We start from the raw sequence: 25,211 nt of genomic DNA on the forward strand, positions 1-25,211 counted from the left end.
TGGGAGGTGCTGAAGAGAGAAAAAGGAAGGGGAAATAATGTAATTATATTATACTTTCAAAAATAAAACAAGTATTATTAGAAATAAAACATCATCTACCTGACCGGCAGTGTCCAAGATGTCTAAGTAAGCAGGTTCATTGTCAATCCTCACCTGGGTTTTGTAAGCATCTTCTGAAAAACATAAGAAAAGTTTCACTTATGAGTTTTCCACAGAAAAACTGGGGTTGAATTTGAAATTTTGTAAAAAGACACTTTAAGTTATTTATAAGTTATTTAAATAATATATGAAGAAAGCAAAGAATATAACAGAGTTGATAGTGAAATCTGTAAGTGTCTTAGAATGCTGGGTGTGGTGACACACACCTCTGATCCAAGTAGGGATTTAAATAATACAGTTTCTGTGTGATTATTTTGGTTCTGGGCAGCGGGAACCAACAAGCAGCTCTTTCCTCCTACGGTAGTTTGGTGGTTAAGAGCCTTTTTTTCTTCCAAAAAACTCAAGTTCTTTTTCCAGCACTCACATGATGGCTCACAACCAACTGTATGTAACTCCAGTTCCAGGAGATCTGATTTCCTCGTCTGACTTCTGTAGGCTTCAGGCACACACGTGGTGCACATACTACATGCAAGCAAAACATTCTACACACAAAATAAAATAAATATGTCTAAACAAACAAAAAGCAAAAGCTTACATGGAGAAACATCATGATACTGGATTTGGAAATTCATTCTTGCACAGACCACAAAATTATATAAACCTTTATATTTCTAATATCCACAGTTGAAGAGATTGCTTTGATATTTCCTGAGAGAAGGAAGGTGGGAAAGTACTACATTTTCAGTACAGGAGACACCGAGTATGCATGTCTATGAATCATTGAATAACAATAACTAACATGTTTGCCTGGATATGAAGCCCTGACAAGCCTCTGAATGTCTTCCTTTATTTATATCCATGTGTGGTCTTATTGCATTTAACCTACCACAACAGATTGCAGCCTGATGAAGTGTAACAGTGGGTTAAGGTCATCTGGCAATTCTGGGACCTTGATCTCATGGATTCCCAAAGGTCTTATTTTGCCCTGTTCACTGTTTATATTGTAAAGAAGATGCTGACAGATCCATTGCCAGAAAGTATTTAGAGCATCACTTCGGAGACATCAATAATTATCAGGCTGCTATTTTTAAACCACAACTGGACAAATGGATTATTTTAAAATATCTTTATTCAAAAAGTAATACTGATCAACCATAGGAGATTTTTTTCTGATGAGTAGTGCTGAAAACCTCCAACAAACTAAATGCTTGTTTGCTCAGGGAGATGGAAGACACACGTGCACATGTCCACACATGTGTGTGATGTGCATAGACAAAGAATCACACAGACAGAACCCAAAGAACACTTAATAGTGCACAATCATAGGAATTATAAGGTTTTTTATCCAATTATTATTTTTTCAGCCACTTTATAAAGGTGGGATCACAGGGTTTTGTTTGTTTGTTTTATTTTTATTTGTATGGTACATAGAGTTAATTTTTAGTTTCCTAACAGAGTGAAGATTACAAGTGAGCCTCAGATTGCATGCTTGCTTATTTAAATACAAACACCCAGGAAGCAGCATGCAGAGTTTGGGGTGCTGAGTAACCAAGGCTGGGGCCCTCTGCTTGACCATCTGACGCTGTAATAAGCCAGCACCTGGGACTCACATTAAACAGGAGCCTCTTTCGAGATCAGAAAAACCTCTTCAAAAATAATAGATGTAAACCAGCTGGGAACTAAAATCGGGCTAGGGAGCCAAGACTTTTTTTCTCTTTTTACATATACCCATCGATGTATACATTCTAGTATGAGAAATCTGGGTCACCTTTCTGGCCTGAATAGAGGCTAATCCCTTTCATTTCCTCTCCATAAACAATCTTTCTTTCAGTTCCCATTCACCTACTCCCTTTGAGGCTACCCATGCAGAAACAGACTGTCAGAAACACTCCGCTGAATGCATAGAAACCCTTTCCTGAATTTCAACCATCTGCCTATAGTGCCTACCCTGAAGTGAGCTCATTTATCTTCCCAAGCAAAAGGCTAAATGTACACAAAGCTTCTTCAGGAAGAAATGATCACAGCTGCATGCTACATTCTTTAAACAGAAAAGCACAATAGAACTGCAATCATGGAGGCACCAACCACCTTAAAATTCATCTCGACGTGCAGGTATTTAACATGAGAGCAGAGTATCTGTTCTTCACTCTACTCCTACAGCAGAATTTTATAAACTAAAACAATAAAGGCTTATATTTAAGTTTTTAATCCATCACATTATATGTAGACTGTGTTGGTCAGCCATCTACCTTGTTTGTAAAGTGTAGAAAACTGTACATAAAGAACAAGACTTCTTACATGGTTCTACAGAGGAGCACATGTCATAGTACATTGGAAACAAAAAAAGCACAATTCACATTCAAGATACACTATGCTGTGAATTTTTAGCCAAACTATATGAATCAAAAACTTGTCTGCTATTTCTGTTTGTACATATTCAAATGCATATTTACCAAGCAGAAAATCACAGAGGATTAACAAGATGTATTTTCAACAATCATCAAATATATTTTTGGATATTTGGATATTTTAAAATGCATGAAGTATTCTGGAAAACCTTTTAATTCTTTCTCAGAGAAATTTGTATTTATATGTAACTTTAAAATGTTAGTTGTAAATATTAAGGCCATTTAAAGCCATAAAATATGTAATTGAGAAGATATTATTGAATTTTCACTACATGATTTTAACATATTATAATACTTGAAAACTTCTTTCATGATTTAATTATATTGTTGAAAATATTTCACTGAAACTGTTTTCTATAAATTTGAGCCTGAGTATTTCTCCAAGATAGCAATTGTTGACACAATATTTTTGACCCAATATTTTTAAAAGGAAATAAATAATACAATGGCTCAACTAAGGTATTTGGGGGCCTTTCTAGGAGGTCTTCTTACATAAATCTTGTCTGTTGTACATATGAGAGCATCTGTGTGTATACGTATTTATTGTGTACATGCATGATACATATATATATGTAGAGTAGAAGTCTTGGACAGTACTAACTCTTCTGTCTTGATTAAATCCAGAGGATACAACATGGGTACAAATCTGCATTTGGATCAATTTTTTTATCAACAATAAATTCACTGAACATTTGAGTGTGTAGTGTGCCCTCCAACTCTGGTGGGCACAATGCGTACAATTTTGAAAAGTCATCAGCTGTGGCTACCCCCATGGAGTTTGCAATCTGACGGGGATGCATAAAGAAGCAGGCAATCACACTATACCTTGATAAGTGCTCTGTCTCAAACTTTTAGAAATTAATTTATTTAGGCAGAAAACAAAGAGCACTCGTAGGATTTGCTGTTGAGCTTGCTTAGTCTTCAGAAGCTTCACCAGAAAACAGAGAGGAAGACTGAGGTTTCAGGAGGAGACATATAAAATTATTTAAACTCTGCTGTCACCACCCCCCCCCCCCGTGATCATAAACATTCATGGAAATATCCAGAATATTTAAGGTTATGGGCTGTAAAAAGTGTTTTGAAAGCAATCTCAGTTTCATTTATTGAATGAATCAGGATGAGAAAGGAAACCCTTCTCCATACTGACCAGGCTGAGATGATGCTGTCATGAAGGTCTGAACCCTGGGTTTGCACAGGAACTAGGAGGCACTATATATTGTTTTCCCAGATTCTAACAGTGAGAATGGAATCTAGTTTATTTATATCTGTGGCAATTTTATTTGATGTGAGCACCAGCTAAAATGTTTTCATAAACCTGAAGACAGGTTCTTGTGGGGGAAGTTGGCAACATCCATGTCTACCTGCTGCTAGGGTGCTGATGCCCTACTAATGAAAAGCCTAATGCCAAGATAGTAGATTACCACATACCCTAGGGTCTGCCAACAGTCTTCGGCAGATTGACATCATGCCTCCAGCCGTGATCTGTATTTGACACTAACATCGGGATCAATGCACTAGCATCATCCACATAGATTTAAGGACTCTGCTAGAAAATAGGAATGTACAGAAGTCTACTAGTGAGTAATACCATTCTAAGCCAAGTCTTCTCTCACCAAAGCCAAGATGAAACTATTAATCTTTGTGGAAGCTACCTTTCAGAGGTTCTGTAGCACAGAGTGGGTTTAAAAACAGATTACTTCTTCATAATTCTTACATAGAAATGAAGACCAATTTTATAGTCAATCTCAAAGACCTTCAGACTCTTCACCATGGTCTAAAGGACACAGATGGTTGGTTACAAAGTTCCTGTGAAGGCTATAAGTAAAATCTGAGAATGAAGTTGCAAAACATGTTATGGTATAAGTTATGCAGAGCAGCAAAGGTATGTATTCAGAACATAGAAAGCATTTAGACAAGACACCAAAAAGATGAAAACTTCATGTATGCAGGAGAAATATGTATGCAAGGTATTCAGTGATGTATTTTCTTTGTTAGGTTGGGAACTATTATATTTGTGGACATTTGTATATGTGTTTTTTCTATTATGATTCATATTATAATACTGTAGACATCATAACATTTCTTTTTCATTTGTTATATTATTTATTCTTTTTTGCATCATGACAAAACATTATTCACCCTTATTCAAAAAATGAGTTCTATATTTGACCAATTAAAATTTGTAAATATATTATTTGTATATGGCATAAAATTTACATATATAATATGTGTTTATACACATATGTATTTATATACATATGTAGATATAGATTTTGAATTGATAATTTATATATAAGAATTTACAAGATTTAGATATATAATGCTATATAAAGAAATTTGCTATTTATTCATCATATTTTTGTCCAGTTTCTCTGCCAATTCAATTTCATGTCCTGATAGCTTTCTGACTTTTCTGACAGTGCTAATGAATATAGTCTGTGGGGATGGAATATGGAGTGATTTCAAGGATCCTTTATATTCCCAAATATTTTTTTTACTGGTATAGCATGATCCCCCAAAGTCCATCCTGATGCTTAATTCCTTCTGAGATGAACAACTTAGTTATCAATAAAATTAAAAGTGAGGTAAAATATTAATACATTATTAGCCATAAACACCTTATTCTAAGATCACATTTGCTCAAGCTTAGCTGTCAGGAGAGGAAGAAGAATGCAGCCTTGAGGGAATGATTGTCAGGGATGACAGAAGTGAAAAGGTCCAAAAGTACTGCAAACAGCCTTGGATGCAAAAACAGCAGAGTAGCCAATGACTAACAATGGTGCAGAAGGTACATGATCACCAAAACCTGAGAGGATTCAGGGTGGGAGCAGCATCCTGAAGAGCTGTTTTCATGGGGGGGGGCATTCATTTCCTTCTAGTTTCTTTCTTAAACTGATGAGAAAAATGAAGCGATTTTATGTACTGATGCTGAGCAGAGTTAAAGCAACTGAACACTGTGTATATACACCAAAACTAAATTTAGCACAGAGGAACACTACATAAGTGATTCCATACTTTCCTTCTGTAAAACTTGACAATTCTTAAATTATTAGACCCTCTAAGGGATGCAAAAATGAAATTTCCATAGAGAGAAGAAAAGTTTATTTTATTGGTTTTGTGTTTGTGGCTTGAATAATAAGATAAATCAGTGTTGAAAACATTCCCAGAAAAGTAGGTTTTTTTGAAAATCTTGTTGCAATGCAAATCTTAGTTTAGTCCAGAGCTGGATTAGTAATCTACATTTTAATAAACTGCTGGACCATGTAAACTGGTCCGGAAACATTCTATAATAGACACTGAGATGTTCAACATATGTAAATAAGCCAAAAAGCACAGAAAAATAAGTGGTACAGGTATAAGCTGAAACTAAAGACCCAAGAACTTTGGCTTTTATGCAAAACCAGCTACAAAGGTAGTGAAAGTAAGAATCTATAAAAACAAGAGTGCTTGCTCATATTCCTGACTCAAGGAAGTCAGGACCGCAAGGAGTGCACCCACCCACTGAGACGGTGGGACTGGTCTAATGGGAGCTCACCAAGGCCAGCTCGACTGGGACTGAAAAAGCATGGATATCAAACCTGACTCTCTGAACGTGGCGGACAATGAGGGCTGACTGAGAAGCCGAGGACAATGACATTGGGTTTTGATCCTACTGCATGTACTGGCTTTGGGGGAGCCCAGTCTGTTTGGATGTTCACCTTCCTGGACCTGGATGGAGGGGGGAGGACCTTGGACTTCCTGCAGGGCAGAGAACCCTGACTGCTCCTTGGACTGGAGAGGGAGAGGGAGGGGAGTAGAGGGAGGGGGAGGGAAATGAGAGGTGGGGAGGAGGGGGAAATTTTTAATAATAATAATAAAATAAATAAATAATAAAAAAATAAAAAATAAACAAGAGTGCTCTACCTTCAGTAGCAAGGAGGCACTCAGAATCCACTGTGCTTTGCAAACAAGGCAAACAAAATCTTGAGGGGTCAATAAAATAATTTATAGGTCTTGACAAAGTAATTTATTGTTGCTTCTTGTTGAGAGCTGAACTTAGTGCCAAATATCTTCAAAGCAAATGTACTACTGAGATATATCAATGGACTCTCTTTAAACATGTTTTGAGACAGGGGTAGTATACTAATACTAATAATACTAATACTAAAAATCACTCTGTAGATTAGGAAGAAACTTAAATTTGCCATTCTCCTGCTTTTTTATCCTGAATAGGTAATATAGGCATGGACCAACATTTCTGATGCTAAACTTCCTAACAGAAATAGAAGATTGGTCTGAAGGGTTAGTTGTGTCACTGTGGAAAATGGCTGATATAAACCACTTAGGATGATGCAAGCTTTTTTTCAATCATGGTTTCAGAGGTTTCAGTGAGTGGACACCTCACGTGTCTGGACAGAATGTCATGACACGGACAATGATGGCCAGAGAAGCAGCTTCTGCCCGTGGAAGAATGGAACTGGGCACTAAGGAAGCAATTAACGGGGACCAAGTATAACCTTCAAAGTCAGAGCCCAGTGACCTACTTCCTCCAGCTAGTCCCCACCCTGTTAAGTTTCTAGAATCTCCTAGATTTCTACCACTCCCTGGGAATCAAGCATTCCATATGTGAGCCAGTGAATAGCACTTCTTTTTCTCACCATAAGAAAAGAATTTACGAAGTTGAATGAGTGATGACTATGTCACTATGAATCTAGGTCTTTTGGCCAAGTTCTATAGATGAAAAAGCTTTTTATAACTGGAGAAGATAAACATATCATTTTCTTTTCATGACCTATTTTCAACTATCAAGAAAAGATAATTTATAATTTTCTATGCAGAAAACTTTACTGTTTGCTAAATTCAGGATATTCTTCACTTTTAATTTCTGTTCCTTAAATCTAACACAGTCTTAGTTATGTATTTTAGTAGGTACTAAATAACAGAAATGCAGTGTCCTTTGCTACTTCGATAAATTCATATTAATTTGATATTCAAAATTGAGGCATATATTTTTTGAAATGGCAATACTCATAACAACATAAGTTGTTTTAGACTGTGAAGGCAGAAGTTTCTTTTACTTAATCTTAATTTTACACTCATACTCATACAAATACATACTAGCCACCAGTGAAAATAATCAGAGGATATGGATTTTAGAAAAGGAGAAAGCTAATTGGTTATTTATTAGTGTGTATGACTCATACATTGGCAGTTAAAAGATATTTCCATGATCATAGAGCATAAAAGTGTTTACATTGGAAATCTGTGTCAATTGTTCAAGTTGGTAAGTTAAGTAAGTTCTAAAACCAGTTACACTGCCAGCCATTATTAAGTGATCTGAGAACAGAAACAGAGGAGGAAACAGTACGTAGATCAAAGTGTATTAGGGATCTTACCACATTATTAGATGCTTTTAGCTTTATTTATATTATTCTTCAGAGAAGATTCACAGAAGACACAAAGGCAATGCATCTAGGAAAAGAAAATGATAAGCAAAAAAAGGCAAGGTGGACTTCTGACAACTGCTAGAAATATTATATTTTCCAGACTTCTTATTTTCTCTTTTTGTAGGAGAATCCTATTGAGAACCAGAAGATAGAACTAACATTTGTAAAGAGAAACTGCAACTCCAAGGTATGGTGTTAGACTTGAAGTCTCCTTCAACAGAGTGAAAAAGTATTTTGTATGATTAATGGTGTCTTATGAATCCAAGAAATGTGTGATGGCATTTGAATCACAACCATGCATGAAAAAGTACATCAGATAGGTATTTGACTTGTAATCCCAGGTGACAAATAGAGAAATACAACATGACAGCAAAGATGATTGATAGGACTAGTAAGTGTTTAAATGGCTTCCTCCACCATGATAAATCACAGATTGTTGTCAAAATGGTGAAAGTCTTCTAGATTATTCTTCCATTTGCCCTACTGTGTTTACCATTTTATTAATGATTAAGAGGTTTAAGAGAATACATACTTATATGGAAAGATGTGTAAAACTTGAGGATGATAATGATGGCTTAGGAATTGTTATAATTGGAATTGTAAGGGTTCCTGATGATATTGGCAATGGGTAGTTTGTAGCACAACACTCAGTGGAGACAAATACAATTTTCTATCTTCGTTTTCTCTTTAATGCCTGAGGACATGATAATGATATTTAAATTAAAAATAGCAGTTTTAATAAAAAATATGGGGATAAGATTTTTCTGCTTGAGTCAATGAAGTACAGTATTTACAGAGCCTTGGAGGTTGGGTTAGAAAGGTGTCAAACACATCTTCGTTTATAGAACATTGGAGACATGGCCTCTCCTATTAAGCCTACAGATGAAATGCTCTGTTTGCTGGAGGGGAAGAAATTCTGAGTCTTACAGAGATAAAGGGTGATGAACTCAAGGGATAAGTGCTGAGAATGGTTTTGGGGGAGAGATTAAGAGAGCTCATGTGAGCAAACTGCACAGGAGAAGGACTGAGCCAGCAACCTGGGCCAGAGCAGGCCTGAGGCAGCAAACACCACAAAAGCAGGACTGAGCCAGTGACATGGGCAAGAACAGGCCTGGGATGGTAAGCTCCACAGGAGCAGGAGCAAATCCAAATCATGAACATTTGGGGAGCCGGGACTAAGCCAGCGACCTGGGCCAGAGTAGACCTGAGACAGTGAACTCCACAAGAGCAGGTACAGAGGAGCAATCAATGAGCAAGTGGGCCAGAGCTAGAAACCTCTGCAGGTCTGGGCATGAATCTGGGACCTTCAAGGGAGTAGACCTGAGCCAGGACCCCAGCCAGTACAAGAGTGAGTCTGGGACCTCCAGGAACTAGGCCTGAGTCAGGACCTCTGTGGATCTGGGTGTGAGCCTTGGACCTCCAAGGGAGCAGGCAGGAAACAGAAACCTCTGCAGGTCTAGGCAGCAGTCTGGGACCTCTGAAAAACTAAGCCTGAGCCAGGTTTTCTGCATGTCTGGGTGCACCAGAATCTGGGACCTCTGAGGGAATAGATCAAAGCCAGAGACCTTTGCAGGACCAACCTCAAGCCAGGGACCTCTGCAGGAGCAGATCCAGACCAGGGACATTTACAGAAAAAGGTCTGAGCCTGCAACCTAGGCAAGAGCAGGCCTGTGACACTGAACTCCACAGGAATAGCAAACCCTGGGAGCTCTGGGCAACCTCCAGGAACATGGAGAGAACAACTGGATAACTGGAACCTTGGCACTGAATGCACCTCAAGGAGCAACCATCTGAGTCTTGGATCCACTGGCACCTGGAAGATTAATCACCAGAGTCACAGACAACCCCAACTACACCAATTAGAGGAAAAAATGAGTAGACAAAGAACATATGCAACACCACAAAGAGCAACAAGACACCAGTAAAATCTAGTGACCCTACAATAGCAAGACTTGAACCACTAATATAGATGAAGCAGAAGAAAATGACCTAAAAAAATAACTTCAGGAAAAATTTTTTGAGACTCTTAAAAAGGAAATGAGAAATTCCATCAAAGAAATGAAGGAAATGAAAAACAAAAAATCAGAAGACATCAACAAATCCTTTCAAGAAAACCAAGAAAAGGTAATCAAAAGGCAATCAAACATATGAAAGAAACTATTCAAGACTTGAAAACTAAAATAGAGACAATAAAGAAAACACAAAATCAGGGAATTATAGACATAAATCATGAGAAAATGATCAGAAAATTACAAATGCAAGCATAAACTGCAGAATACAAGAGATGGAAAAGAGAATCTCAAGTGCTGAAGATACAAGCTAGGAAATAGACTCATCAGTCAAAGAAAAAAAGCATTAAATCTAACAAAAGCTTAACACAAAATATCCAGGAAATATGGGACACCATGAAAAGACCAAAGCTAAGAATAATAGGTATAGAAGAAGGAGAAGAAGTTCAACTCAAAAGCACAAAAAATCTATTTAACAAAATCATAAAAGAAAACTTTCCCAACCTAAGGAAAGATATGCCTATGAAGATACAAGAAGCTTACAGAACACCAAATAGACTGGATCAAAAAAAAAAGTTCCCCTTCTGCTTTTCTCATGAAAGGGAGGATGGGGAGAGCTTGGGGGAATGGGATGCTTGGGATATAGGAAGAGTGGATATGGGAGCAGGGAAGCATATATCCTAATTAAGAGAGCCATCTTAGGATTATTAAGAGACTTGACTCTAGAGGGGTTCCCAGGTATCCAGGGAGATGCCCCCAGCTAGTTTCATGGGCAGCTGAGGAGAGGGAGTTAGAAAAGGCCAGATCAGCCATACTGATGAATATCTTGCATATCACCATAGAACCTTCATCTGGCGATGGATGGAGATAGAGACAGAGCCCCACATTGGAGCACCAGACTGAGCTCCCAAGGTCCTGACGAGGAGCAGAAGGAGGGAGAACATGAGAAAGAAAGTCAGGACCGTGAGGGAACCTTCATCTGGCGATGGATGGAGATAGAGACAGAGGCAGATATTGGTTCACTGGTCTGAGCACCCAAGGGTCCAAATGAGGAGCAGAAGGAGGGAAAACTTGAGCAAGGAAGTCTGAACTGCAAGAAGTGCTCCCATCCACTGAGATGGTGGGGCTGATCTATTCGGAGCTTACCAAGCCCAGCTAAACTGGCACTGAAAAAGCATGGGATAAAACCGGACTCCCTGAACATGGCGGACAATGAGGGCTGCTGAGAGGCCAGGGACAATGACACTGGATTTGGATCCTTCTACGCATACTGGCTTTGGGGTGGGGGAGGCTGGCCTGTTTGGATGCTCACCTTCCTGGGCCTGGAGGGAGGGAGGAAGAACTTGGACTTCCTGCAGGGCAGGGAACCCTTACAGCTCTCTGGACAGGAGAGGGACAGGGAGTGGATGGGAGGTGGGGAGGAGGCAGAAATTTATAATAAAAATAAAAAAAAAGTTCCCTCACTACATAATAATCAAACACAAAACATACAGAATAAAGAAAGAATATTAAGAGCTGCAAATGAAAAAGGCCAAGTATCATATAAAGGAAGACCTATCAGAATTACACCTGATTTCTCAATGGAGACAATGAAAGCCAGAAGGTCTTGGTCAAGCGTTTTGCAGACATTAAGAGACCGCAGATGCCAGCCCAAAGTACTATACCCAGCAAAACTTTCAATCACCATGGAAGGACAAAACAAGATATTCCATGATAAAAAACAGATTTAACCAACTCCTAGCCATTAACTCAGCCCTACACAAAGTACTGGAAGAAAAACTCCAACCCAAGGTAGTTGGCTTCATCAACAAAAACAAATAATTGATGATCTCACAGTAGCATATCCCAAAAAAGTGGAAAACACACAAATTAACATCACCAACAACAGAAACTAAATAACAGGAGATAGGAATCACTGGTCATTAATATCCCTTAATATAAATGGACTCAATTCACCTATAAAAATACACAGGCTAACAGACTGGATACAAAAACAGAATCCATTCTTCTGCTGCATACAAGAAAAACATCTCAACCTTAAAGACAGACATCGTCTCAGAGTAAAGGTTTGGGAAAAAATTTTCCAATCAAATTGACCTAATAAACAAATGGATTTAGCTATCCTAACAGTTAACAAAACAGACTTCAAACTAAAATCAATCAAAAGAGACAAAAATCCATCAAAAGGAACTCTAAATACTAAACATCTATGTCCCATATACAAGGGCCACCTCATATGTAAAAAGAAACACTTCTAAAGCTTAAATTGTACATTAAATCCCACACACTAATAGTGGGAGACTTCAGCACTCCACTCTCACCACTGGAGAGGTCAATCAGACAAAAAATTAACAGAGAAATAAGGGAATTTACACATGTTATGACTCAAAGGGACTTAACAGACATCTATAAAATATTTCATACAAACAAAAGAATATACCTTCTTCTCAGCACCTCATAGAACCTGCCCAAAAATTGACCACATACTCAGAAACAAAACAAAGCTCAACCGGTTAAAAAAAATTGAATAACCCCATGTATCTTATCAGATAACCATGGCTTAAAACGAGAATTCATCTGCAACACTAATTCCAGAATGCCTACAAACACATGGAAATTAAACAATGCTCACCTGAATTATCAATGGGTCATGAAGAAATAAAGGGAGAAATTAAAGACTTCCTAAAATTTAATGAAAATGACCACACAATATACACAAATTTATGTGACACGAAGCAGTGTTAAGAGGAAAGTTCATAGCACTAAATGCCTACATAAAAAAGCTGGGAAAGTCTCACACTAGTGAATTAACAGATCATTTGAAAACTTTAGAACAAAAAGAAGCAAACTCACTCAAGAGAACCAGATGGCAGGAAATAATCAAATTGAGAGCTGAAATCAACAAAATAGAAACAAAGAAAACAATACAAAGAATCAATGAGACAAAGAGTTGGTTCTTCGAGAAAATCAACAAAATAGACAAACCTTTATTTAAATTAGCCAAAGGCAGAGAGAGAATATCCAAAAACAAAAAACAAAAACAGAAATAAAAAGGGAGACATAACAACAAACACACAAAAAAACTAGAGAATCATCAGATCATATTTCTAAACCTGTACCCCATAAAATTGAAAAAGTTAAAGGAAATGGAAAAATTTCTGGATTAGTTTCACTTACCAAAGTTAAATCAAGACCAGATAAGCAAATTAAACAGACCTATAACTGCTAAAGAAATAGAAACAGTCATCAAAAGTCTCACAACCAAAAAAATCACAGGACCAGATGGTTTCAGCTCAGAATTCTACAAGATTTTCAAAGAAGAACTAATACCAATACTCCTCAAATTGTTCCACACATTAGAAACAGAAGGAGCTTTGCCAAACTCTTTCTATGAGACTACAATTACCCTGATACTCAAACAACATAAAGAATTTACTAAGAAAGATAATTACAGACCAATCTCACTCATGAACATTGATGCAAAAATACTAAATAAAATACTGGCAAATCGAATGCAAGAACACATCAGAACCATCATCCACCATGATCAAGTCACCTTCATCCCAGAGATGCAGAAATCGTTCAACATATGAAAATTTGTCAACATAATCCACCATATAAACAAACTGAAAAATAAAAACCACATGATCATCTTATTAGATGGCAAAAAAGCTTTTGACAAAATACAGCATCCCTTCATGATAAAGGTCTTGGAAAGAGCAGGAATACAATGAACATACCTAATCATAATAAAGGCAATATACAGCAAGCCAACAGCCAACATCAAACTAAATGGAGAGAAACTTGTAGTGATCTCACTGAAATCAGGAACAGACAAGGTTGCCCACTCTTTCCATGTCTATTCAATATAGTTCTTGAGGTCCTAGCTAGAGCAACTAGATAACAAAAGGAGATCAAGGGGATACAAACCAGAAAAGAAGTCAAACTCTCACTATTTGCTAATGATGTGATAGTTTACATAAGCAACCCCAGAGATTCCATATTATACCTGTAAAAATGGCCAAGATCAAAAACACTGATGACAACTTATGCTGGACAAGTTGTGGGGAAGAGGGAACACTTCTGCATTGCTGGTGGGAGTGCAAGCTGGTACAACCCCTTTGAATATCAGGATGACGATTTCTCAGAAAATTAGGAAACAACCTTCCTCAAGACCCAGCAATACCACTTTTGGGTAGATATCCAAAGGATGCTCAATCATATCACAAGGACATGTGCTCAACTATGTTCATAGCAGCATTATTTGTCATAGCCAGAACCTGGAAACAACCTAAATGCCCCTTGACCAAAAAATAGATAAGGAAAATGTGGCATATTTACACAATGGAGTACTACACAGCAGAAAAAAGTAATGACGTCTTGAAATTTTCAGGCAAATGGATGGAGCTAGAAAACATCATTTTGAGTGAGGTAACCCAAACACAGAAATACACTTATAAGTGGTTTTTAAGCATAAAGCAAAGAAAATCAGCCTACAAATCACAATCCCAGGGAACCTAGACAACAATGAAGACCCCAAGAGAGACTACAGGAATCTAATCTACATGAGAAGTAGAAAATGACAAGATCTCCTGAGTAAATTGCGAGCATGGGGACCATTGGAGAGGGTTGAAGGTGAGGGTAGAGGCGTGGATGGAAGTAGAGAAAAATGTAGAGCTCAATAAAAATCAATTTAAAAATAAATTAAAAAGAGAACTCATGCAGTAGATGTTTAATACCTTCTCATTCTTAAGGGGTCCCATGTAAACAAAAATTAAGCCCTATCCCAAACCCATGACATTATTGGAGATAGAAGAAACCAATCAAAGTATTCAATTTTGGATAAAACTTTTAGAAATATGTTTTAGTTAAGTGTAAAGGGGGAAGCTGTGTTGGTAAGGCAATTCCAATGAGAAAAATCAATTTTGGGGAAAGAAAATGGTATAGGCATACATGGTCTGCAGATGTGGCAAAAAAAAAAAAGGTCAAGCATAGATATCTCTTGAAATGTATCCAACTTTATTATGAGGGATTGTAGAAATAGAGATGTGAAATGTGGGAATGGTAACAATAGAATGACCAATGAGTAGAACTTGGTGATTAAACTGTACTTGTTCTGTAAGAGCACACAAGATTTGATCAAAGGGGATGAAAGTTTCATTTTACTTATTTTCAACTTTATTTTCCTTATTGCCTCTTCACACAACACCTTTTACCATAGAGCTATACATAATTTAACATAACCTTGAGCATTTCCTTTTTGAAGTTCTTGCTTGGGTATAGCTCAGTTAATGAGATAAAATGATTCACTTCTTTGTTAGTGAAAATGTCTTCAAAGTAAATAATGCAAATTCAAAATTTCAATGCACGGAAATAATTCAAAAGCTGTCCTCTACTGGAAGATACTTAAAAAAATATCAGACATTGGTGCTTTGTTTAGGATCCCCATAGCTGGATCTACTTAAAATCTATGTAAGAACAGTTAGACGCATTCTCTACTGAGACAGTCCTCCATGGGTCAACTCACTGAAACAATGGTGGCATGTATGTCTGTGCCATTTCAGTTTTTTTTCTTTGACCTATTTTGTCAGACTAATGCTTATATCTTGTTACAAGAGAAATTAGGGTGGCGAGTGGATGAAAATAGAGAGTATCCTAGATTGTAAACTGTGCCCATCCAATCACCAGGAACTTCCAAAAGCAAATGGAAATTGGAAAAGAAAATATTTAAATGTAATCTACATGGGAAGTAGAAAAAGACAAGATCTTCTGAGTAAATTGGGAGCGTGGGGAGCATGGGAGAGGATAAAATTTGGAATTTGATAAGCACTTGGTATGCTCTTCATCGGAGAAGACTATTTCTCCCACTATCAGACTTCTTTAGTTGCATGTAGTTCCTGAATGGCTAAAGTTTTACGGGCTTTCCTGCATATACTTTGGCATGTCTATTGTCGTCCTTGTTCAGCTCATGTTTAGGCAGTAATGTTGGTGAAACTTTATGGGTATAGATTCTGATATTTTAGGAAACACAGTATCACAGAAAATTTTCTGGTCCTCTGGCTCTTACCATTATTCTGCTACTTCTACAATGTTCTCTAAGCCTTAGATTTAAGAGTGTTTTATAGATTTATCCAGTGGGACTGGGCTCCACAACTCTGCATTTTAATTGGTTGTGATTTTCTGGTTTTCTGTAGAGGAGTCTGTAGAGAAAAAGAAGGAGGAAGAGGAGGAGGAAGAGGAAGAGGAAGAGGAGGAGGAGGAAGAGGAGGAAAAGGAAGAAGATTAAATGACTAAATAGTCCATAGCACCCAAATGCAACTGGTTTAGAAACATTACTAAAAAGTAGACACCACTTATCGTTAGCTTCTATGCAAGAGAATACAGCAGTCAATACCTGAAGTCTGATAGACTTGGGCACTAGTCACTCAGAGGTCAGGAAGCCTGTAGACCACAGTGCCTGCCTCTAGGCAGGGTCTGAATCTGCTAATGGCTTAGAAAGAAAAGGGATGATCAGTAAGCAATCAGAGTAAGATGCTCTCTAAACTCTCCAAAAATCACTGGCCAAGATGTTAGTCAACAAATGTTCACACTGAGAAGGAGCTCTGGAGATTAAAGGAATTAACAGTGAGTGGTTCACAGAGAACACACAAAAACAAGGTTCAGATAAAAGTGAAAGAAGACCAATTTGTGTTGCCTATATACTCACTGGAGCAAACTTCCAGCAACCTTTAAAGAAAATTGAGTCCTTCCCATGCACGCCTGCCCCTCACCCTCGCCAGAAGATGCTGGGAAGAGCTATACTTCAGCATCCTTATCACAGTTTTCAATGGCTCTCTTCAATAGCTACCGGTCTGGACTGTTCTTTTGGGGGGTTGAAGGGACACAAAGGTGGGAGGGTGGACCTGGGAGGAATGGGAAGTGAATGTGATCAGGTTGCATTGCACAAAATGCCCAAATAATTAATACAAATACTATATTGGAAGAAAATATATCTTACAGAAGTTGTCAAGTGCTCCTTAATGGGTTATTGAGGGGATGCTCACATTTATTTTGGTTGGTTGGTTGGTTGGTTAGTTAGTTCTAGCAGTATGGGGATCGAAATTTGTGACTTGTATGTTTTAGGTCCAGTGCTCTGCTGCTGAGCTATCTGCCAACACACTTCGCAATTTTTTGTTATCCAATGCATCTCATTAAAGTTACTTTTATTAAAAAATAAAAGTGGGATAAGAAAACAGAAACAGAAGTACCCTCAAAATTAACTTGAAGTAGAAAATTATGCCATAAAGTGTTAAAAAATAAAAGAGAGAGAAAAAGGGGGAAGGAGGGAAAGTAGGAAGGAAGAGACAGCAAGAAAGAAAATATTATAGGTAGATGTCTCAATGGGTGAATTCTTACTTTATAAGCATGTAATTCAAGAAAAAAACAAGTTCAGATCCCTAACCTCCACATAAAAACCAAATATGTAACATACTCAAGTCTTTTACTCAAGTGCTGTGGACACAGATGGGTAGATGCCCTGAACTCACAGGCTGGCCAGTGTAGTCAATTAGTGAACGAAACCTGGCCCCAAAACATTAAGTTGAGAACAATTGAGGAATACACCCCAATATGAGTCTCTGGTTTCTACATTTACCTAATTACACACACACACACACACACACACAGAACATATACCACAATACAAAAAATAAATATAAACAAATAAAAATAAATAATATTGTAGAGAGGTTTCATATAAGCAATGATGCCTTAAGACTTGCAGAACCTAAACCAGAAAATTCTAAAAGGGAAAATAAACTAAAAAGTGAAACTGTTCAGGAGAAATACAAACACATGACAGAGAAGGAAGCTCCAAAATATCAATGAGTTACATTTACAAAGGGGAACTATGTTTTGGCTAAACCTATTATTACAAGTGATCTTAAATCATGTGTCTTACAATAACATCAAGCAGGACTTTTATGGAAATGCTATGCCCAGTTCTGGAGTGGGAAATTAATAAGATGAACCAAGGACACATTAAACCAGGAGAAAGCAATTTGTAACTGATGGAATCATACTCAAAGAACACAAAGACAATTTTAAAACAAGCCATTTGCAAACAATGTGCAATAGGACTATACTAAGGACAGTGGAGGAAAAGAAATAAAACACATCAAATATTTTAAACCAGTAACTTCGTGATGACAAGATTGATCAAGTATGCAAAGACTAGAAAATCAGCTTCCCCTTTAGAAAACTGGTAACTGATTTAAAAAAAAAAAACCTCATGGAATTTATGCATAAAATGAATCACTAAATAAACAACATTTGACAGAATATTTTACTTTATAAAGCATTCCATAGAATAAGAAATACAGAAATTATAGTTGTTGGAATGTCAACATTTTATATCTGCTAATAATTATTAATAGCTGTCAACATTGCCTTTGGATATAAGGTACAATATGATTTATAAATTTGCCTTTTCATAAGATATCAAATATGATTTTAAGTTAATCACTAGATCAAACTACAGCTTGGGAGGAAATTCCAAGTGTCCACTAGTATAGTAAGGTACACAACAGACACCCACAAGCATTATGGGAAACTGCATAGATTAGTGTTGTGCCTAAACATGTGCACACATATCCATGGAGAAGGAAATGAAGAAGGTAGAGAAGGAAAGAAGAATGTAATTTTAGAAAAAAAAGATATTGTTAGGAAAAAAATATAAGGGGGCAGCTCCACCGGAGCAAAGGAATCCAATTAGGTCAGATCAAACCAAATCAAAATGTCCATTATTTTATTAGATACAGCACTCTCAGGTGGCCAAACGCATGGCGGGGAGACAGGAAAGCGGGAGGCACATGCAAACCCGGAACCATGTGTTTCTCCTCTGGGAGCCCACTTAAATACCCTGTGGGAGTGGTCCTGACCCCTGGGACCTGGCATGCTGGGATTTGGAGTTCAGACCCATATACTCCCAGGCCAGGAGGGCTGGGATGGACGCCAGGGGCTGGGGCTACACTCCAGACTTAACAGATACAGTAGGAGTTGTTTGTTGGTGGACATTGTGCAGGTAATTTGGGGACCACAAGGAAGATTCTGCCGTTTATTGACTGGTTATTATATAACAAAGTTTTTTTTTCTTCTATGGAATCATTAAGCTTTTAATTTAATTTTATTTTCAGTAAACAATAATAAAGAGTTAAGGGAAGAGTGAAAATAAATATTGACTATTTAATACTAAACAAACATGCAGTTCGGCTTGACACCTCTGAGAACATCTGACATATGTATGAGTTGTGAAAATTAAGATGGACCTGTATAAATACCTCATAAAGGGTTGTATATGAATCTGTTCCCGAGGAGTCATAAACAAACATTCATCCATCCCAGATGAAGGAAAGAACAGATCAAAGTAAGGACACCATCAAAGTCTAATGTGATCAGCCAGGAAATGTATTGGGGTTGCTTACAGGAATATTGGATGATGGCCACATGCAGGGGCAGCAATGACAAAGACAGCTGCATCAACACAGCCTGCCACAGCCATGATGGGCTCAGAAAACCCGAAAACACGGAGCACAAGGCCTGACTCGTGAGCAGCTTCATTAGTCTGTCTTCCGGAAAGCTCGGCAGCTCTGAGCCTCTTCTAGGCGGCTGAGCTGGTCATCTAAGAGTGTCTCCCAGCAGTCCTGATCCCTGTGGTAAACTTGGAGAGGCAGGGGCCTAGTGCATCTATTCAATTCCAGAGACTTTTTGAACCTTTTGAGATGTTTGCTTCCAAGTCTCAAGGAGCTCATGTTCTCCCTGCGCCCTCCTCCCCTCAGGGGGAATGCTCAGCCTCCCTTTAGAGCATGCTGTGAGGTTCCCTGCGGGATGAAGATACATGTAGCAATCCATCAGATTTGATCAAGTAGCATCAGTGTTACTCCCTCGAGGAGTGAAAAACCAAAAAGACGAGGAGAGCCTCCTATATTTATAAACTCCTTTCTTAATTGGCTAAATACATGACGAACCATGCTTGCCTTTCTAAAGTGTGCCACACATCAAATAAGATACTTGATTAACATCCAAATCATTAATTACTGACAGGCAATGTGACACCTGCTACCACTCCAAAGGTTCTTCAAAGTGATAATTTATAAAATTCACGTTTATTTCAAAATATGAGATAGAAATCAATTTATCAATTAGGAATGCCAGTAAATAAACTTAACTTAATGTAAATAAACCTAAAACATTCCAATGTTTATACCTAAACATTTCCAACACGGAAAAGATTGATTGAGTGTATCTAAGCCAGTCACAAATATTTATTTTTTTAAATGTATCCTTATTTTAAAGAAGAAAGAAAAATAAAACTTTAGGTATGGTTTTCAGTCGGTAGACCTGACCAAAGCTGAGTGAGTCATTTAAGACAAAGCAGAATTGGTGCTGAGACTCTAATTCCTTCTGTTAAAGTTTAGAAAGAAGCAGGCTTCCCTCATAGAGATAAACGCCTCTAGTGTCAAAACCACTGAAGTAGTAAAGAGGAAGTTTTGGGTAAAACTGTTCCATGGTGGCATTTAGAGAAACAAGGCCACTTGAATATTTTTACAATCCATCCTCCCTTCATGGAACAGATTGAATATTTCTATGGTCTTATTAAAGACAATTTCAGAAGCGCTTTTCTGCATCATTGGATGTCATTTTAATCACACCAAATCTTATGGAAATTTATGTTTAATTCTAAAGCATGCTCCACCCACTACCATATTCCAATTAAAGCATGACATTGACACATCCCAGGCCCCCGCACGGTTCAGTGTTGAGACTGCACACAATTTCAAACGCTGGTATCTCTCCAAACCAGGGAGCCTCTTTAACCTATGATTTGCATAATGCATTCATTTTCAGATTCGTCACGTGGGTAATGAGTGTCTTGGAGAATGTCCAGTTTTATCACCTCTGTTGTACTTCCCTTATTCCAGCCACCAGACTCAATTAACAATGCCAGCTATTGCCAAGCGGTGTACACAGTATAAATTAGTCTTGTTCATTTGTTCCAGAAAACAATCACATCCACTGCAATTTGGAAATTGTTTGCCATCAGTGAGGATAATTAATTGTTAAAATGTGAATCAGCAAGCATTTTCCTTCATTGCACAAACCAAGGTTTCAGCTATTCACTATTCCATGTTTATCACATGCAGCAGTTGCTCTTCACAGACTAATCTCAAATCCTCAAAAAAACACTATAAATTTTGTTAGGAAGTTCTTCAAATAATGAGGTTGTGTTTTAGAACTTGAATTAGGTAGCAATCTTTTATGAGAATAAATGAGTGTAAAATTGGCTTTTTAATGAAGAAGGGGATGGTGGATTATTCAACACTGTATTGTACTTCTTGCAGCTTAATTAAACTTTGTAAAATTGAACTTATTGAACATCCAGCCTTGATATAAAAATGTTGTTCTATGTTTTTCTGACATACCTATCTCAGTTTAAGGGGCTTTATTTTTTTCTTAATTGTATTATTTTATTTCATTGTCAAAATTTTTCAGGTTCTAGTTATTAATAATTATAAATTCTTAAAAATAAAGCAAAGTTTCTTTTAAAATAGATAACAGTTCTAATCGATACATCAGTCTGTATTATTATTTCACAAACAAAAAGATAGTCATTGAACATCTTAGGTCCAATTAAATTGTAGAAAGCAACCAGTTCACTTGATGAAATTGGAACCTTTTAATTTACAATGTGCCCATCTTCACAGATTTCATATATCATCATATGGCCATAGATGAGTTTTATGAGAATAAAACGGAAGAAATAAGCAAGGTAATTGAATTCTAAAGTTTTTCCATGACTAAATTCCAGCAACTTGGAAGGCTGTAGCAATATGTATGCTAGTTCAATGGCAACCTGGGTTAACAAAATGTGTTCAAGGCTAGCATACAGTGTTCAGAACCACAAAAAGGAAATAAATAAATAGGCTCTCCCATGCTCAACAGTATAATTTAATGAGAAATGTGGAAGTATAATTGTCCTCCCAACAACAGATATTCTTAAGATACAACTCAGAGTGCCAGAAACAGCGATGAAAAAGATAACAGGCATTTAGGTTTTGCCTTCTGAAATTAAAAACCAAAAGTACTAAACAGGACATTTCCTTGCAATATTTAAGCGGTGGTACTGATTTCACATGTATTTTATTTTCTTCTTTTAGAAGAGAACACCAAGGTTTGGTTATTTAAAAATTAAAAGATTGAATACATTTCAATTGACAAGATATAAATTGTTGGAATACTTTTTTGGTATTCCTAAGATTACTGAGTGGGTCATTACAGTTCCTTTACAATGACAATGCCCAGGAAAATACTGAATATTGATAAGTACTATGCAGAGAAAGTTGAAATAGTGGTACAGAGAAGTAACTGACTCTCTACAGATGGCATTAAGCTGATGTTTGAAATGATAAGGAGTCAGTCATGTGATGTGGAAGGGTCTTCTAAGATGAAATAACTAGTGAGCAGATGAACCAGAATCTGGATAGGGCACGGTGGTGTGTCTAAGGGAGAGACCTAGATGGTCCTGCCAGGCAAATAATGAGTGGTCTGAGTGGACAGGATACAGGTGAAATTTAGAGAGAGAAGCAATTATGAGATTGTGAAGATATCAGCCAGCAGTGTTTGGACACGGATATCACTCTGGTTGCTCTATGAAAGACAAAAGAAAGTGTGTGTGTGTGTGTGTGTGTGTGTGTGTGTGTGTGTGTGTGTGTGTGTAATTACCTGGTCTACCTCTTGTATTAATGTATCTCAAATAAATTTAGACTGAGAAGGACAGAGGAATAACAGAGTTTAAAATCAATCAATCAAACAGAGGCAGAGACCCACATTAGAGCACTGGATTGAGCTCCCAAAGTCCGGTTGAAGAGTGGAAGGAATGAGAATATGAGCAAAGAGGTCAAGATCATGACAGGTTCACCCACTGAAACAGTTTACCTGAGCTAATAAGAGCTCACCAACTCCAGCTGGACTGGGAAGGGACAAGCATAGGACAAACTAGTCCCTCTGAATGTGGTTGACAGCTGAATTGTTGATCAGACTGGGACTACTGGCAACGGCACCAGGATTTATCCCGACTGCATGTACTAGCTTTTTGGGATCCTATTCTCTTTGAATGTATATCTTGCTCAGCCTAGATACAGTAGGGAGGGCCTTGGACCTTCCACAAAGCAATGTGTTTTACCCTCTCTGAGGACTGGATGGGGTGGGGTTGGAGGGTGTGTGGAGGGAATGGGAGGAGGGGAGGGAGTGGGAACTTGGATTGGTATTTTTTTTAATCTAATTAAAAATGAAAAGAAAAAAAAATCAACCAAACAAGAATTTTTAATTCTGAAAACAAAATTGTCCTAGACCTAACAGAAAAATTTTGCATCATAGACCTTCAAATGTGAATTTGAATCAGTTCTTTCTATTGACACATTCCCAGCTCTTTGTCAGTCTTTTTCTTCTAGATTTGTTTTAAAGTTACTCCAGGTTCATGGTGCTTTCCAGAGACCTTCACCTAACATAATTGATTTTTGCCTTCTAAAATTAAAAAACAAAAATACTAAACGGGGCATTTCCTTGCAACATTTAAGAGGTGGTGCTGATTTCACATGTATTTTATTTTCTTGTTTTAGAAGAGAACACCAAGGTTTTGCTATTTAAATATCAAAAGATTGAATACATTTTAAATGACAAGACAAAAAAATGTTAGAATACTTTTTTGGTATTCCTAAAATTACTGAGTGGGTCATTACAGTTCCTTCAGCTATGTTTAACTCAGCCCATAACCCTAAAACAGCATCATGAAGAAAGGATGTCTTGGACCTCCCAGATTGTGGAAGGGGTTAATATCAAAAGGCAGCATCTGCCACTGCTCACCTCATTTGTCTTTGCAGGTATGGTGACCTAAGGGTATAAATCACAGCGGCCAGAGCTTCCTTGTGCAAAGGTCAAGATGATTTGTTTTAAGTTTATTGGCTTAGAGAACACCGAGAAAATATCCTGTAACTTTCCGATACTGCATGCATTTTTCAGCTTCTATAAATCAAAACCACACTATTTTTCAAATGGTAAATGCAATTTCTATATGTGAAGTCTTCAAAGCTGCATTCTGAACTTAAATTTATTGTAATAGAACTGCCTTGTTTAAAATTATGGCTGAGATCATTTATTCTTAAAGATTTATATATTACATATCTGAGGATTTAAAAATAATAATTTTCATATTTCAGTTAAATTTGCAGAAATACAAATGATAGCATCTGTACTCCTGTGATCCCTGGCTTTCAGGTTTTATTTATATCCATTGTGTTGGCTTTGTTTCTCATGCCCTTTCCACCAGTATCTCTAAATATAAGCTCTATGTATTTGTTCAAGCATAAAAAAGCAAGAACTAAAGTATATGATAAAAAGGTCAAGTTAATTCTTAGCAATACTTTTCAAAAACTCATCAAACCCATCCCATGTATGATTTAAGTCAGTGCTTATTATATATAACACCTGACATTGTTTCCTGCAAATAAGTACATTCTGTCGCCTAAGTAACTTTGATACCCAAAGACAACCAAAGTGATACGCTTAGACAAACAATTTGGAGAAGAAAATAAGTCTTCTCATGAAGAAGCTGCATGTTTATCTAATATTTTCTAAAATACCAATCTTTCAAAATGTCTGTCACCAAATCCTACTTTCACTTAACGGAAAGTCATTTTGAAACTTTGCAAATATGATTTACTTCCAGAGAATTTTGTCCACACCCACCCCTTAAATCATGTTATTTTTCCAAAAATTAAATTTTCTTGGACTCATCAGTTCCTCCATGTTCTACTGGCATGTGTCGAGTTGAGTTTTAATGGCTGTGCTATCACTGCAATGATAACTACATAGAAATGCTCGTTTTAAGGGAAAGTCTGCTGACAAAGCGTTATAGAAGTGGAAGTTCACAGGCGGTGGTCTCCTGCTTTCAGTGTGTGACACAGTTATCTGCAAGGACTGCATGTTCGTGATGAATAAAAAACTCTCACTACTCTTCATTGTCCTAATGTCATTTACTGTTATATCTGGGACCAGGATCCTTTTATTGCCTTTGTGGTTTCTGATTACCAGCAGAGAGGATGTTGGGCTTTTACCTACAGACAAACTTATTAAAATTGCTTTATTTATACCTAGATCAAATAGGAATTGTGTACTTCCAACATTAAAAAAAAAAAAAAGGAAAGACAGGATTGCTCAGAATCCAGAAGAAGCCA

General features: G+C 37.3%; 1 protein-coding gene across 1 annotated transcript in view; it reads right to left on the reverse strand.

The window, feature by feature from the left end:
• The window catches only part of Rit2 (Ras like without CAAX 2), a 321,744-nt gene that overhangs the window by 213,900 nt on the left and 82,633 nt on the right, over positions 1–25,211 (reverse strand). The window contains exon 3 of the mRNA XM_038331534.1: positions 100–173. Coding sequence (XP_038187462.1) covers positions 100–173 — 74 coding nt within the window. The remainder of the gene's footprint in view (positions 1–99; positions 174–25,211) is intronic.

Source organism: Arvicola amphibius, chromosome 5 (assembly GCF_903992535.2).
Source record: "Arvicola amphibius chromosome 5, mArvAmp1.2, whole genome shotgun sequence".
NCBI classification, from domain to species: domain Eukaryota; kingdom Metazoa; phylum Chordata; class Mammalia; order Rodentia; family Cricetidae; genus Arvicola; species Arvicola amphibius.